Below are 15,165 nucleotides of genomic sequence, written 5' to 3' on the forward strand. Positions count from 1 at the left end.
ATGTATTATGTAATCCTCACAACTTTTCAGTGCGGTAACATTATTATCCCCCTTCCACAGGAAGGTGAAAATGACTTGCCTGAGGTCACATAGCTATCACATTGCTGAATGGGGCTCCAGCCCAGATTCATCTGCCCCCAGAGTCGGTGCTCATAACACCACCTGGTGAAGATGAAAGAGGGGCTTGGTGAGGGTTCTGAACTCATGGACCTCTAGGAGAGGAAGAGGGCCTCTAGCGAAGTTAGCCTGAGTCACTGGCTCTCCCAGCCTTCCTGAGAAGACAGTGATGCAATTAATGGTGATTTTTTTTCCCTCCAGCTGGCAAAAACACTGTTTTTTGTTTGATTCCAGAAGCAGCTGGCAGAATTCACGTATTACTCACGATGGAATTACACTCTGCTGATGGTTTATGTACTCTAGAGTCAGGCAGTGGTCAGGGCTGTGTCTAGGACTGTTGTGAGATTACTACAGGCCTCTGAATACGGCTGAGCTCCTGCAGCTGTTGTGTGTTTCTGGCTCCAGTTCCACACCTCTTGGCAGATGGTTTGTGTGAAAAGGTCTGCTGACTCTGGGTGTGAGAGACACAGGGTGGAGGGGGCTAGGAGAACGAAGCAGCACAAAACCAGCCCACGCTGCCTTTTAAGCACTTATAAGCAAAAGAAAGGAATTTATAGATGAGTGATCTGGAGGACCTTCAGAAGGTCACTCCTTTGAGCCCTTCTGCTAGTGGAGAATGGCTGATGCGAGCCAGTGTATCAAGTCAACCCGAACCCTTCCATAGCTGCTCCGGTGGCAAACACCCCAAATATCCTCCATCACCCATGGATGGTGATGGGTGGATGGATAAAATTAGTAACGATCTTAATATTTACCTAGCATTTAAGTTTAAGTATTGTTCTAAATGGTTTACATGAACTAATTCATTTAATCCCCACCCACCCCCAGAAAAAATCTCAAGAGGTAAGTGCTATTACGATGCTTATTTTACAGGTTAAGTCAAGTAACTTGCACCACAGCACAAAGCTAGTAGCGGCTATAGTAGATCAAATTGTTGGCCCCAGCTCTTCAGCCCTCCTTGTATCAAACCCTTGCTTTGGCCTCATCATGGGCAGAGTGTAGTTCCCGAACCTTGACTTTGGGAATGACAGTGTGTTGGATCACAGCCTAGGCCTTAAGAAGACTCATTTGCTGTTTTGTTTCTAATGGTGATGTGTTTCTAATATCACCAATCAGAACAACATCCCCTGGGCTGATCCAAGAAGGATGAGATACATGTGAGCAGAGTCACCCAGACAACCCACATACGTGCAGCAAGAAGCAGAGCTGCACCAGCTGCTGCAATCTGAAGCAGAACCTCAGAGCTGTGCTCAACACAGATGAGGCGAGCCGCGAATCACACAAAGACTTATGAGGGATAATAAATGTTGGTTGAGCCACTGGGTTTTGGGAGTAGTTTGTTACACGGCAATAGCTAACCAATTCAATGATAAAACTGGAATGCAAGCCCAGGCAGTCTGACCAAACAGTACATGCATTAAGCTCTAATTTATATTGCCTTCCACACTCTCTGTTAAAGTGAAGAGACAGCCTCTAATGAGCTGAGTGAGCTTGAGCAAAGTGCTGAACTCCCTGGGCCTCAGTGCCGGCATCTATAAAATGAGCAGGTTGAATCAAACCAGCATTTCTTAAGGTATCAAACATTAGCTCCATGTGATACTCAAAAAAAAAGGGGGGGGATTCAATGATTCTCTTGGAATTAGTATTATGAGAAAACAATTCAATAACACTGGACTAGATCATCTTTTGAGTCTTTGACCGTTCTAATATTTCTCATTCCAGGTAACAGTGTGTGGTACCTCCATGTACCTCCATTACCATGTATTTGTGAAATTAAAATAATTATCTAATTCAGGCAACTTGGGGACAACATCCATGGGAAGGAGAGAATGTCTGTGATGGAAGAGGTTTTTCTCTACTTCCTTCAAACCTTGGCATATTCTCCTAGTACCTTGAACCAACAATGGCAGAGAAGACCTCACCCCTTCTCCTGCCAAATCACCCTAGAATCAGGCTTACAGAAAAGCACGTGGAAACAGGAAGCTGCCGTGCCATGGGACATCTCTCAGAAAGGAATCTATGCTTACTTACTCCACTTCCTCACCTCGCCCTTACTCTTCAACCCAAGCCCTGCCATCCACTGAAAATGCCTTGCAACAATAACTAGTTGCTAAATTCTCTAGTCTCTCTCCTTACGCTGGCTCCTGCCTCTGTAAGTTTTTACGTAGTTGAAACTCCCTCCTCCTTTGGCTTATCTCTTTGAATGCCTTCAGTTTCCTCTTCCTCCACCCGCATCAGCCCTTGACAGAGGTGTTCCCAGAACCACCCTCTCTCCTCTTCTTGGGCAGTGTCATTCCCTCACACAGCTTCATCCTATATCCTGACAACTCCCATAACTGACTCTGGCCCTACCCACTCAGCCAACCTCAAACCAAGTTACCTTCTTCCCAGCCCACCTCCCTAGCTTTATTCCCTGTACCTTAGAGGGTAGCCACATAGAACCACTGCACAAACATTTGTTAAACTTTTTATTCCTCATTTTTCATGCTTTTTCCTCTTCCCAGAATACCTTTCCTCCTCACTTCCGCTCCTGCTTTTCCACAAAGCGTAATTCTTCTCGAATGTCACCCTCTTAGTGAGACTCCTGTTCTCTTCCAGAATGACTCCCTCCAGCCTCGATGCTTCCAACATGCACTGTCTGCCTCTAACAGAGCAGAGCTTCTCACCCACCAGACTAAAAGCCACCTGAAGTCAGAGCCCTCTCTTAACCATGCTTGTAACTCTAATGCCCAGCAGATTCCCAGAACATAGAAAGAGCTCAGTAAATGTTAGCTTGAATGAATGCATATAACTGACCTATCCATTCCTCTACTTTGGGCATGGCCTACTATTTTCCTGGCTGACTACTGGGCCTTTTTTTTTTTTTTTTTTTTTTTTTTTTTTTTGCGGTACGCGGGCCTCTCACTGCCGCGGCCTCTCCCGTTGCGGAGCACAGGCTCCGGATGCCAGGCTCAGCGGCCATGGCTCACGGGCCCAGCCGCTCCGTGGCATGTGGGATCTTCCCGCACCGGGACATGAACCCGCGTCCCCTGAATCGGCAGGCGGACTCTCAACCACTGCGCCATCAGGGAAGCACCTGGGCCTTTTCTGAGGAACACTCAGTATGCCCAACATGTAAACTAGGTCTTGTCTGTAATTTATTAATAAATGTCCACTTTCCAGGTTTCCTGAGAGGAGCAATATTAGAGTCCAAGACAGTCTTTTGAGACAGGTTGATCACCAAGAGACTCTCTTCCACTTAGTCCATGTCACTAGGATAGTATTAATTATGTGCCCAAATTACTTTTCTATTTTTTATTTGAACATACACACACAAAAGAGTCCTAAAAAGGATTGGCTCTGTCATTCAGTGACAGAGCGGTGTCTCTTAAACTGCACTGATGAATATGTCATTTTCATGATTTTTGCTGAGTCTATAGGAGCCTTGTACAATTATTCTATTAACCATTCTCTTTAAATTAACTCATCTATTTTTTTCCTTAGCCTCAAATAATGCCAAAGTACTCATTAAATTACATGACTGATATGATACATACACACATACATCTATATAGACAAATAATTTTTATAATGAAAAATGTTCTTCCAAGCACCACATTAAATGATCTTTCAGGCCAGCAGTAGTATAGGTAGCACACTTAGGAAAGCACTAGGTCAGAACATTTAATCCAATGCAAAACAAGTTATTAAAGCATTTCTCTTACTGATATGTCAAACACAGACCATAGCTTAGTGGGCAAACCATCAAGTAAACTGTAAATTGTAATTTAATATTCTAAGCACTATGGCAGAGACAAGAACAAGGGTGCCTGTATCCAGCACCTCTTGGGCACCAATGCAAATCTTCCCCATTCCAGGGCTTGCTTCAGCTGCTTCTGCAGCCGCAGCTAAACAGAGCTCCACAAGCTTTGAGCAGGTGTAATATCAAAGTAACTCACACAAAGCCCGTGGGGGGATATCTCACTTCCTCCCTTGGGACTTTCTCTGGCACAACAGCATAGGACCCCAGCAGTAGTTTATCAGCTTCTTGCATCTATATGACCCTTGAATAAAGGGGAGGAGAGCAATGGACGAATGCCCTTGAGTCTCATTTCATAAGGCTCCTCAAAAGGTCTGGAGCACCAGGCATTTGAGGCAGTGGCCAACCTGATAACACATGCTTGTACACTTCCATTCCCCTAGTCCCTCACTCTTGCTCCCTGGGATCACTTCCCAAAAATCTACCTGCACATATGCCTTTGCCTCAGTCCACGGGTTTTTTGTTTGTTTGTTTTGGTGGAATTCAGGCTAAGGCGGGGACCTAATCCATGCAAGAAGGTTAGGGAAGACTTCTTAGAAGAAATGACACTTGATATAAATCTCAAAGCATGAATAAGTCAGGTGAAGAAAAGAAAGTGAAGAGGATATTCTGGGCAGAAGGGACAGTGTACACAGGGTACACAGTGTTCCCAGACCAGGGCTCGAACAAAGGCCTGGATGCTTGAAGGTGTAGTTTTAGAAACTGCAAAGATCCTGGAATGACTGGAATACACCCCCAGTGTAGCCTGAGGGACTAAGAATCACAAGAGCCTGGTGAGGTGGGCAAGACTGGCTCCTGAAAAGTTGCTGACCACAACCAACTACCACCGCCACCTTGCTCTTTGATTCTGGAGTGGTAGCAATGAATAGCAAAATAGGGGGTATTTCAATCAACTCTGGAAGATTAGAAAGTGCCTTCCAGATTCAAGAGGTGCTGGACACAGAGAGGAATTGAGACTAAGAGGAGGAGGAATTAAAGGCAAGATGGTGGTGGAATATGAGCAGAGCTATGATCACGCACACACGCACATACACACAGGTACTCCAGGACGGGTCCAAAAATTCAATAATAAGCTTGAAGTGAACCACACTGCACTGGGAATTGACAATGCCACAGAAAATTTTCAAGGACTAGGAATTAATAGGTTTGGAATAAATGAGGTGGGAACAATCTAGGGCAAAGCATCCTAGAGCCTCTGTTTAGTCAAGACCTGAGAAAACAGGAAATTGAGGGCTGGCAGGAGAAAAGTCGGGAGCACCATCCTGCCAGCTGGTAGGGCCATGGGAAGGAATTCCCTCACCTGCACTCCAGATTTTTAGCAAAAACCCAAGAACGCACAGCTCTAAGTTTTTCTCTCTTTGTCCCTGAGACAAGGCCAGGCTTAGGGTACCAATGCTGAGTTATCCCAAGGGAAGCCAGGGAGCTCCATCTGGCATAGAATAGGAGTTGCCTGCCCTCATGGATGGAGATGTGCTTTGAAAAGATTGGCATAAAGTGACATAAGATCCTCCAGCTTTGTTTAGAAGTAAACAATTTAAGAACATCTGATTTTTATTGAGTGCACATCATGTACCCACACCATACTAAGTAATTTTAAGTAGTATCTTTTAAAATCTTCCCCTAAAACTACACAAATAAGTATTGTTATCAGTCTCGTTTTCTGGAAACCAGCCTGAGGTGACCATGAAGCACTAGCTGGAACACAGTGAAGTGTTTGAAAGAGTCCAGGATTTGGGTTCAGGTCATTCTCAGTTTAACTCTTTTTTTTTAATTAATAAATTAATTAACTTATTTTTGGCTGCGTTGGGTCTTCGTTGCTGTGTGTGGGCTTTCTCTAGTTGCGGCGAGCCGGGGCTACTCTTCGTTGTGGTGCACAGCCTTCTCATTGCGGTGGCTTCTCTTGTTGTGGAGCATGGGCTCTAGGCGCACAGGCTTCAGTAGTTGTGGCTTGCAGGCTCTAGAGCGCAGGCTCAGTAGTTGTGTCACATGGGCTTAGTTGCTCCGCGGCATGTGGGATCTTCCCAGACCAAGTCTCGAACCTGTGTCTCCTGCATTGGCAGGTGGATTCTTAACAGCTGTGCCACCAGAGAAGCCCTCAGTTTAATTCTTGCTGCCATCATTCCTACTGAGATCGTGTGGTCACTCAGTACTATTCATCTTCAAGAGACAGAAAACAACTCAAAATAGCACTAGCAAATAAAGCCAGCTGGCTCCCATAACTGGAAGGGGCAGAGATGGGTCTCCAATCTAAAAACATTGGATCCAGGGCTCAGATAATTTCAGAGTGCCTGTCTGGGTTCTGTTCTCTCTGTCTCTGTCATCATTCTTTCCTATCAAATACTAGCTTCAAGTGCCAAGGGAAGCTGGCGGCTCCAGGTAAACAGTGTCTTCACTGAAGAAAGAGAACATCTTGCTCATAAATTCCCAGAGAAGAGTCTATCTGGCCCTACTGGGTCATGCACCCTCCATCTGAACCGACCGCTGTCTTCTGATGGACAGGACACTCTGATCAGTGATTGGCAGTCCCATCAATGGAGGGAAAGCATGGTGGCTTTTGAAAACTAGGAATGTTAGGCAGTCCCAAATAATGAATGTCCACAACATTTTAACCTTAGTCAAGTTACAACCTGTGTGAGCCTCAGTGTCACCATGTATTTTTAAAACAAAACAAACAAATAATAATACCTGTTGTGTGAGATTGTAGTGAGATATTAAAAATCATATTAGGACTTCCCTGGCAGTCCAGTGGTCAAGGCTCCATGCTTCCACTGCAGGGAGCACAGGTTCGATCCCTGGTTGGGAAACTAAGATCCCGCATGCTGCGCAGTGCGGCCAAAAATAATAATAACAAAACTAAAAATAAAATAAAGGAGAAGAATTTTGAAAAATCATATTAAACACTTGGCACATAGCGACGTTCGGCAGATGGTTGCCATTTTTGTTATTCCTGGTACTATTATTGTTTTGCGGTTGTTTTTGACACAGGGATCAGAATTCGAAGCCCATCCCAGATTCCCAGATGTCTAAAGCACTCCTGTCACCAGGGTGGAGTCCCCTTTGGCTCTGGAGCCAGACGCCTTGCACAACCCAGGCTCTGTGTGCCAAGGTTAAGTTGGTTCACCATCTGACGGCCACGGAGCAGCGAGTGCCTTCCCAGCCCCAGCAATGTCAATACTGCCTTCCTGACTCCGCCTATTGTATCTGGAGGAAAGTGGCCGAGCATTGTCTTCCAGCGCTCCCCCCAGGAAGCATGATATCACCCTCTAACAAAAGCGGGAAAGCTGACAGATCTGCTGAGATGGGTGTGACCACCACACACACCTCACTGGTCAAGCCCTGGGCAGGCAGAGCAAACAGCAGCCACCCACATGCCCCTCAGCTGGCTGCCTAATGGGCTCCTTTTGCTCATCTTTAGGTTTTCTCCCTCTCTTTGTTACGTAATGTGCGTACCACGTTAGACATGGTACCACTAGGCAGTGGGAACGCACTCCCTCTAATCAACAGATGTGTTGAAAAGAGTCAGGACTCTGCCCATCTGGCAGATCCATGTCTCCACACCTGCCCCTGCAGCCTTCGGGAAGAAACACAGGGAGAAGGATGGTCAGAATCCTGAAGGGACAAAAGGAGGCGGTGGGGGAAGGATGTAGAGGAAAGCACACAAGGCTCAATCTAAAAAACATTCTGCACGTGTGATGCGAGTTGAGGAACAGTCTGGCTAGACCGGTGGGAATCGAGTTATCAGTTTAAAATTCCAGAAATAAGGGAGGCAACGTTAGACATTCCCTTTCTTGAAGGCTGGGAGTGATGCTAGCTGATCTTCTGACACCCTTCCAGTTCTGGCACGGTAATGCTGTCAGTGCAGCTGGCTCTCTGTAAAATAACACACCTGCAGTCTTGTGCCCCCATGCCAAGCCCAGAGGCTATCACTCTGCTCTCCCCATCTTACTGTCCCCTTCTTTAAACTTTCTCCTTCCTTAGCTACCACAACACCAATTCTCTGAAATCCCAGGGAAGGAATCTGATTGGGTTTGCCTCTCCTGGCAACTCCCTGACTGCTTCTTCGTAGAACCCTTGGCTATCTGCTCTTTCTCTTCCTTTCACATAAGTCTTGGTACACGACCCGTGTCTTCGCTTACCATAAACAAAGATTTCTATGTTTCAATCCCTTGCCCGACCCTCTTCTTCTGAGCTTCAGACCCAGAGAGCCAAATTTTGCTACATATCCACCTTTAACATGGAAATTCAACATCAACATGTACAAAATAATTATTTGCTTCATGCCAGCCTGTCACCAAGCAGTTCCTTCTGCCATGTTTCCCAACACAGAGAATGGCAGAACCATTACCCAAACCAGAAGCCGGGAGCAGTGCTTATTCACCCCACTTCCCACAACCTCCAATATATAACCAATTACCAGTCCCTACAGTTTCACCTCCTAAACACTTTCAAACCCCTTCTTCATCTAAGCCTCCCTTGCGTGGAGTGTTGGGAAGCCAGATTGGTCCAGGCCTAATTCTCTGCCATGTCGATACATGCTTCAGAATATTATCAGAGTGAATTTTCCAAGACATAAATCAGATATGATAGAACAAACACCATACTAAATTTCCATGTGTACAGAAAGAGGTACAAATGACTTAAAATGGCCTATGAGGCCCTTCCTGATCTGAACCCAACCTTAAGTCACCACCTCCTCCTTACATTCCAGACTTACTCAACTTCCCTGAGCTTGCCCAGCTATTTCACACCACCTGCTCCCTCTGATGGGAAGTTCTTTCTTCTCTTTTCCCTTTTATCTACTTAGTTTTAAAATCATTTGGCTATGAGTAACTGATAACTACACTAGCCATAATTTTTGGCAATATTCATTTTTAGGAGTTCTTGCAAAGTGAGGAAAATCTATCATACAGATTATTTTCAATATAAATTTTATTCATATTAAATTTAGCAATTAATGAAGTTGACATTATATGTTTTTAGCCATTTATGTTTAATTTGGATTTTAAAGTTGCTTTTATTATTGAAGCCAATAAACATTTTTTATAGCTCTTGAGAAGCTAGATTTTGATATACCCCTACTACATTATTTATCATAGCATCTTACAATTTATATGCCTATAGTCATCCTTCCTACTAAGATGTGAGTGTAGCAAGGGGAAAAAATAATTCATCCTTTTTTTCATTCCTGGTATCCAGTACAGTACTGGGTGCAAAGTAAGTCCTCAGTATGTCTTCATTGATTGAAATGATAGTTAAGTGACTGAATGAATGAATGAAAGGTGGGCAATAACTCAATAAATGTCTATTGAATAAAACTATGTGTATCTTTAAAGTAATATTCAACAATCATACAATACCTAATATTATGTAAAATCTTGTTAAACCCACTTTCGTGAGTATATCTTTTACGTTTCACACCTAAGGGAAATAAGGGATTTTCTTTTGACCTTATTTACATCAAATATTTAACATAAGCCAACCTTTTAAGATATGAGTGAATACTACTTGCAATATATATGAAATTGATTCTTATTGTTATCCTTTCAATGTTTAAAAGCCCTTTGTACAACAACAATCGATTTCCCTCTTTTTGTCAGGTCTGCCATGGTATACCAAAATTTTCTTACTATGGCATATCAAACTCCATGCACTACGGAGAATAAGAAGTAAATAATATCTGTTGTCAACAATGTTAGAGGTTAACTGGGCTAAACCTATGTGTCTAAAGCTCAAACGCACAGCCTGTGTGGGAAGGGAACTCAGAATTAGGGGAAGAACACGAGGAAGAGTTGGCCTAGGCAAACTAAGTTGAATTTTGTTTGCAGACTGAACATGGTGGGTGTCATTTCCAAATGGATAGAACAGCATGAACAAGAGCCAAGGGGAAAGTATGCATAGATGGTGGAGATGGGCCTGGTTGAAGTAGAAGAGCCGTGAGCAGGGATGCGTGAAGGAAAGCACTAGAGAGTAGGCCAAGTGTTCTGGCTTGTTGAGTGGGGAGAGATCAGCACAAAATTTGAGAAACTGTCTTATGTTGAAGTCTGTTAGGAGAATGCTTCTAAGAGTAGTAAGTGACTCCCCCACACCTGGAAAACATTAGACTGGTCTTGAATGAGCCCAATGGTCCTCACAGCAACTCTTCTCTTTTGATTACATTAGCTTCACTTACTAAGAGAGTTCTTCCTGGCTGAGTACTTTACATGCATTATCACACTTGATGCTTATAACAACTCTGGGAAAAAAGTATTCTCAAATGTAAAAGATGAGAAAACTGTGCTTTGGAACAATCAAATAACTGGCCCATGGTCATCCAATTTGAGCTTAATCCCAGGTGTGTGACTTCACAATCTATACTCTTAACTCCTTCTCCTGCCTTCTTGATGAGATCCACCTCAGCCTCATAGAGCAGTGTCTTCAAAAGTGAGTCATAATAGCACAGGTGCATGTGGTTTTTCTTCTCCTAAGGCATGTTAACTGAGTTACAATTCAGCATAAAGTGACCATATCTGGGTCCACATTCAGAAAACAAACTCAGTTTGATTTCAGTGGGCAAAGATCTAGTGGCTCTTCTGACCTTTATCTACCTGCTAAGTGGTCGGTGAGGAGCCACAGGTAGTGAAATGAAAAGGATTTTCTTTTCACATTCCTAAAGACTATCGATCACCCAACACATGCCCGAACCCTCCCCAGTGTGGGAACTCACTCCCCAGGGGGATAGTGATCCAGTTTTTAGAAGGTTTCCATCAACAAAGCTAAACTCTGTCTTTTGTGCAACTCCCTCCACCCCTGGATCCTAGACCTGACAAAATACAGTGTCAATCTATGGTGTCTACTATGTGGAAACCCATGAAAATGCTGCTCCTTCATCTCTTCTCTCCTGACTAAATGTTCCCATATGACAAAGTTTCTAAAGCACTTACCTTCCCATTTGCCTACAATGTTTGCTGTCAAGCTTTTCAGTGTCTTCAGTGTTTAATGGATGTGCTTTGAGCAGCAGATTGAAGTGATTACCATCTCTAATTCTGACCCTATATCTTTACTATGCAAACGGTTACAGCTTACGTGTTACCTTTTTAGCAAGTAAAGCATGTTTTGGCGCCTATAAATTGGCTCCTTGCAATTCATCAGATTTTGTGTATCACCAAAACTTGGATGTCATTCACTAGAACTCTCAGCAAACCAGGTCTCTCTCACATTGAACAGACGTCATCTATTTATTGAATCCAAATGCATAACTTGACATTTATCTATTTTGACATTTATCTGTTTATCTTTTGGGTTTGGTTCACCCTTCCAGCCTAGACAAATCTATTTGAATCCTGATTCTGTGCTCTTACCAATAAGCCATCTACAGGGAATAAGCTGGTGACACAATCACACACAGAGCTCCAGGAGATGAATTGATAATGTCAGAAAAAACTGGACCTCACCCATCTGAATCCCCCAGAGGATATAGCATAGTCTTCTGGATGAAATTAGAAGAGTTCTTCCCTCCTGGAGAGATGTCTTAGAAGGACTAGACTCTCGAAGGAAGCTCTCCCAGGGTAAGGCTGAAAGGGAAATGCTGAGAGCTCCCAACAAAAACAATGTTTAGGAGGGAGCATCTGAGAAGGGAGCAAAACTCCTCCTTCTGAGAATAATTCCCAGGTGTGTCTCTGTTCCCAGCTTCTATGCCTCCACCCTTGATTACTCAGACTTGATAACTAGCCTTCTAAGACCAGCCCTAATCAGGAGGTTCCATCTGGGACCACTTCCCTGACCTTATAACTGAATTTCCTCTGCCACTCCAGACAAGATATCCACTATCTCTGAACCCAGGTTGTTACTTAAAATGTCACATGAGACAGGAAAGAGGCATGAAGGCATGCTACTTGAGGCTTCACATTGGATCAGTGTTGATCACAAAGGACATATTATGATAAAGCAGAAAGAGTGACTCGTTTTATTTTGTTTTTCTCTTTGGGAGAGCAGCCTGGTTTGGTGAGAATGAGAGAGTAGAGAAAATCTAGTACGTTTCTTAGAACTTGTTTCTAAGGTGGTATTGGCCATGATCTGCTCTTGGGAAGGGAATCTACCAGAATCTAGGTGGATTTGAGGGAAGCCTTCTAAAAACTATACACCTCCTCCAACCCTTTTATAGGTTAGCATCTACCACCCAGAGTCACCTTCACTGAGGCAAATATGATAGTTTTTTCAGTTCTATTTGTTCAGAAAAAAGGAAGGACGAACAACCCACTAGACTAGAGAGAGAAATCCATAAGTCATGAGCCCCTTGCTCCATTACTGTAGTCTACCAGTGGAGTTTGGTTTGAAGAATGGGATCCTATGCCTGTAGACATAATCATGCTGGATTCTTGTTGTTGCAATTATCAGGCCTTCAGTATTCATATTCATGGAGGCTTAGATGGAAAATCTAAGTTAGGATTTAGCACAAGAGACCTACTCCAGAAACCAACTTTGCCGGGGTTACCCTTCCTTTCAACAAGAGCACGAAACCCCTCTCTTTGGGCTTCACCCTGCTTAAGTTAGTGCTGTGCTTTTGGTTTAGACACAGAGTAACTATTTTGCCACATAACTTTTTTGTTTGATTTTATGACATCTTTTCTAAGCCTATATTGCAAAGTGCCATAACATGGTCACTATGGGGAAAAAAGATGAATTAGAACAGAGTGTGTGTGTCTCTGTGTGTGTATATTATTTAACCTAAAAAGTATCTCAGAGCAGCTGTGGACCCCTGGGCTTTGCATGACTATAATCCCTGATGTAGAAGCAGTTCCAGATTTCATGTTACTGATAAATGTCACACAGAAAAAAAGCAAACCGAAAATGGAATTATGATAACTATTTGGCTTCAAGATGCATATTTTTGGAGAAATCAACATTATTTCTACATGAATATAAAAAATTTCTACATACTGAAACTATCTCAGATAATCTTTCATTTTCAGCAGTTTACACATTCTTAGTCTTAAAATATTATTAAATCCTCAATATAATTGATCACTGAAAACAAACTGAAGAGCTATGAACAAACATGCAATTCTGTTATCTTATTTGCTTAATTTTTTGAATATTTAATAATATAATATTGCAAACATATGAAAAATATAAAATAATTAGCAGATACTTATGGATACTTGGATCAAATTCTACTAATATAATATAGCCCACACCATTAAGTTCAGTAAATTTTCCCAAATTCATTTCCTATATCAATTCTATTTTCATTACAATCATTCAAATGCTTTCAAACTGAAGGGGAGAGATTGATGGCCATTATAGTTGTTATTTGTATTTTGTGATTTGATACCACTTTCATAGGTATCTCATAGGGTGAGTGAACTATAAGCCACGCCGCCATCTAGAGAATCTGAACAACAGACAACCTAAATCTAAAAACATTCAAGCCAACCATTCCTTAAACCCACAATAGGTTTTGTTACTCTCCTGTGCCCAGTGATCTGGGTAATTGCTTAAACTTTCATTTCATTGGGCCAATAAAGACTTTACAAATTACTATGTGCCAAATATTTTTTAAATAAAACAAAAATTATATAGCCCTAATCTCCCTGACCCCAACTATAAGATAAAAACCAAAAAGCCTAGCGTTTGACTGCTTTGATTGAAATAGGATACAAATACGAAATCTTTATAGAAAAGCATTTTTGTTCTCATTTAAAAATGTCAATCTGTACAATGCCTTAAGTGAGTCCGAATCATTCTCAGCATGAATTTGATATTTTTTTTAATGACTGAAGATTTTCTTTGAAGCAGGTAAAGCCAGGTTTCTTCTTTTTCTATAGAGTAAGGAAACAATCTAGAATGAGGAACAGTAAAATAATGCACTATGGTAAGCGCGTCTCTTCAAATAAAGTGACCTAATCAGTCCTCACAGAGTCTGTGGTAACACAGCGGGCAATAATCCAGAAGAGAAACTCTAGAAAAATCAGTTCATGCTACAAGGACTTTCCATGTCAATCCTTACATATATTAAACGGAGACTCATGGAGAAACAATCCCTGTGCCACAGCTGCCCCTTGTTAACCAGCACTAAGCATTGGTGAGAGAGCCCAGAATCACTAACTCTGTTAAAAATATAGTTTTTAAAGATAATAAAGCCAAACCTTACCAGAAAGGAGCAAGCTGACTCCATAGAGAACTAAGCCGGCTAAAGAATCCATGCTTCCCCAAATCTCTCCATCCAGTTTCCACAGATGTGCATGAGGTCCCAAGGATCCTTTCAAACACCCAGAGGTTTGTGACTTTCCATTCGCATGTCCTACTAGGTCTTGTTTACAAGTCAGAGGCAAGAAGGAACAGCACAGAAGCGGGCTGTAACAGTCTCATTTCTGTCTGAGCACAGGGAGTTTTAAGTTCCTTTTTCCTGTTTCCTTTGTAGATTAGGATGGGAAAAGCTGTATCTTAAAGGCATTTGGTATCAGCAAGGCTGGGGGCACTGTAAGCCCTATCCATCTTGCAATTCATCAAAACACTTATCTATTGCAGTTGCTTCTGCTGCTGCTTTTGCTGCTGTTGGAGGGATAGAGGAATTTTAGTTGGAAGTGTGGGTCCTGGTCAGCACTTTCAGAAACAATAGGGGTATCCTCTCCTAGGCGGGAAACTGAGAATAACAAGCCCTCCACCTATGTATGGTATGCGCTGATGACTGGCCCTTCTCAGCCCTCTAACGGCTCTCCCGGGTCTACTTGGGAGCCCTGACAGAAGGGGTTTTTGGGTGTGGGGAGCAGTTTTGGCTTTTGTTTTCTTGTTTTAACCCACATGGTTTGAATTGGGAAGAGAAGTTTTCGTGATGAGAGAACACAACCCCTAAAAACAATTAATTTGGGTAATTAACAGTGAGGTCAATGCTCACTGTGGCCACAGAGACCAGAGTCCAAAATTGTTAGCCTGTTTTCTTACACACAGATGGCTTATCTTTTGGCCAAGAGCCCAAAGATATCCATGCTACTGGCCATCGCGTTAATTTTTTATTAACAATTCATCTGAAGATGATCTAATTTCTTAAAGAATTGGCAGACAAGGGTTTTAGTAATACTAAGAGGGATTTCGTGGTTACTGGCCAACTTACTTTCAGAAGAAAATTGTATCCAAAATTTTAAAAATAACCTGTGTAAAAACCAAATACTATAAGTGATTAGATTGGGATAAAAATATTATTCATAAGAGCAGAGAGAGTACATAGGCCAAAAGGAAAATAACCACTGGGGTAACCATACCTGCAATGAAAT

At 42.6% G+C, this 15,165-nt stretch overlaps 1 protein-coding gene across 3 annotated transcripts in view; it reads right to left on the minus strand.

Moving 5' to 3' along the window:
- TEK (TEK receptor tyrosine kinase) overlaps window positions 1-14,538 on the minus strand; it is a 103,605-nt gene extending 89,067 nt beyond the window's left edge. Inside the window, exon 1 of one of the 3 annotated variants that reach the window (XM_073806057.1) lies at window positions 14,046-14,538. In XM_073806057.1, coding sequence (XP_073662158.1) covers window positions 14,046-14,097 — 52 coding nt within the window. In that variant the 5' untranslated portion in view covers window positions 14,098-14,538. The remainder of the gene's footprint in view (window positions 1-14,045) is intronic. The other 2 variants (XM_073806056.1, XM_033858007.2) reach the window with 2 other exon arrangements.
- Window positions 14,539-15,165: the final 627 nt, after the last annotated feature.

Source organism: Tursiops truncatus, chromosome 6 (assembly GCF_011762595.2).
Source record: "Tursiops truncatus isolate mTurTru1 chromosome 6, mTurTru1.mat.Y, whole genome shotgun sequence".
Taxonomy (NCBI): domain Eukaryota; kingdom Metazoa; phylum Chordata; class Mammalia; order Artiodactyla; family Delphinidae; genus Tursiops; species Tursiops truncatus.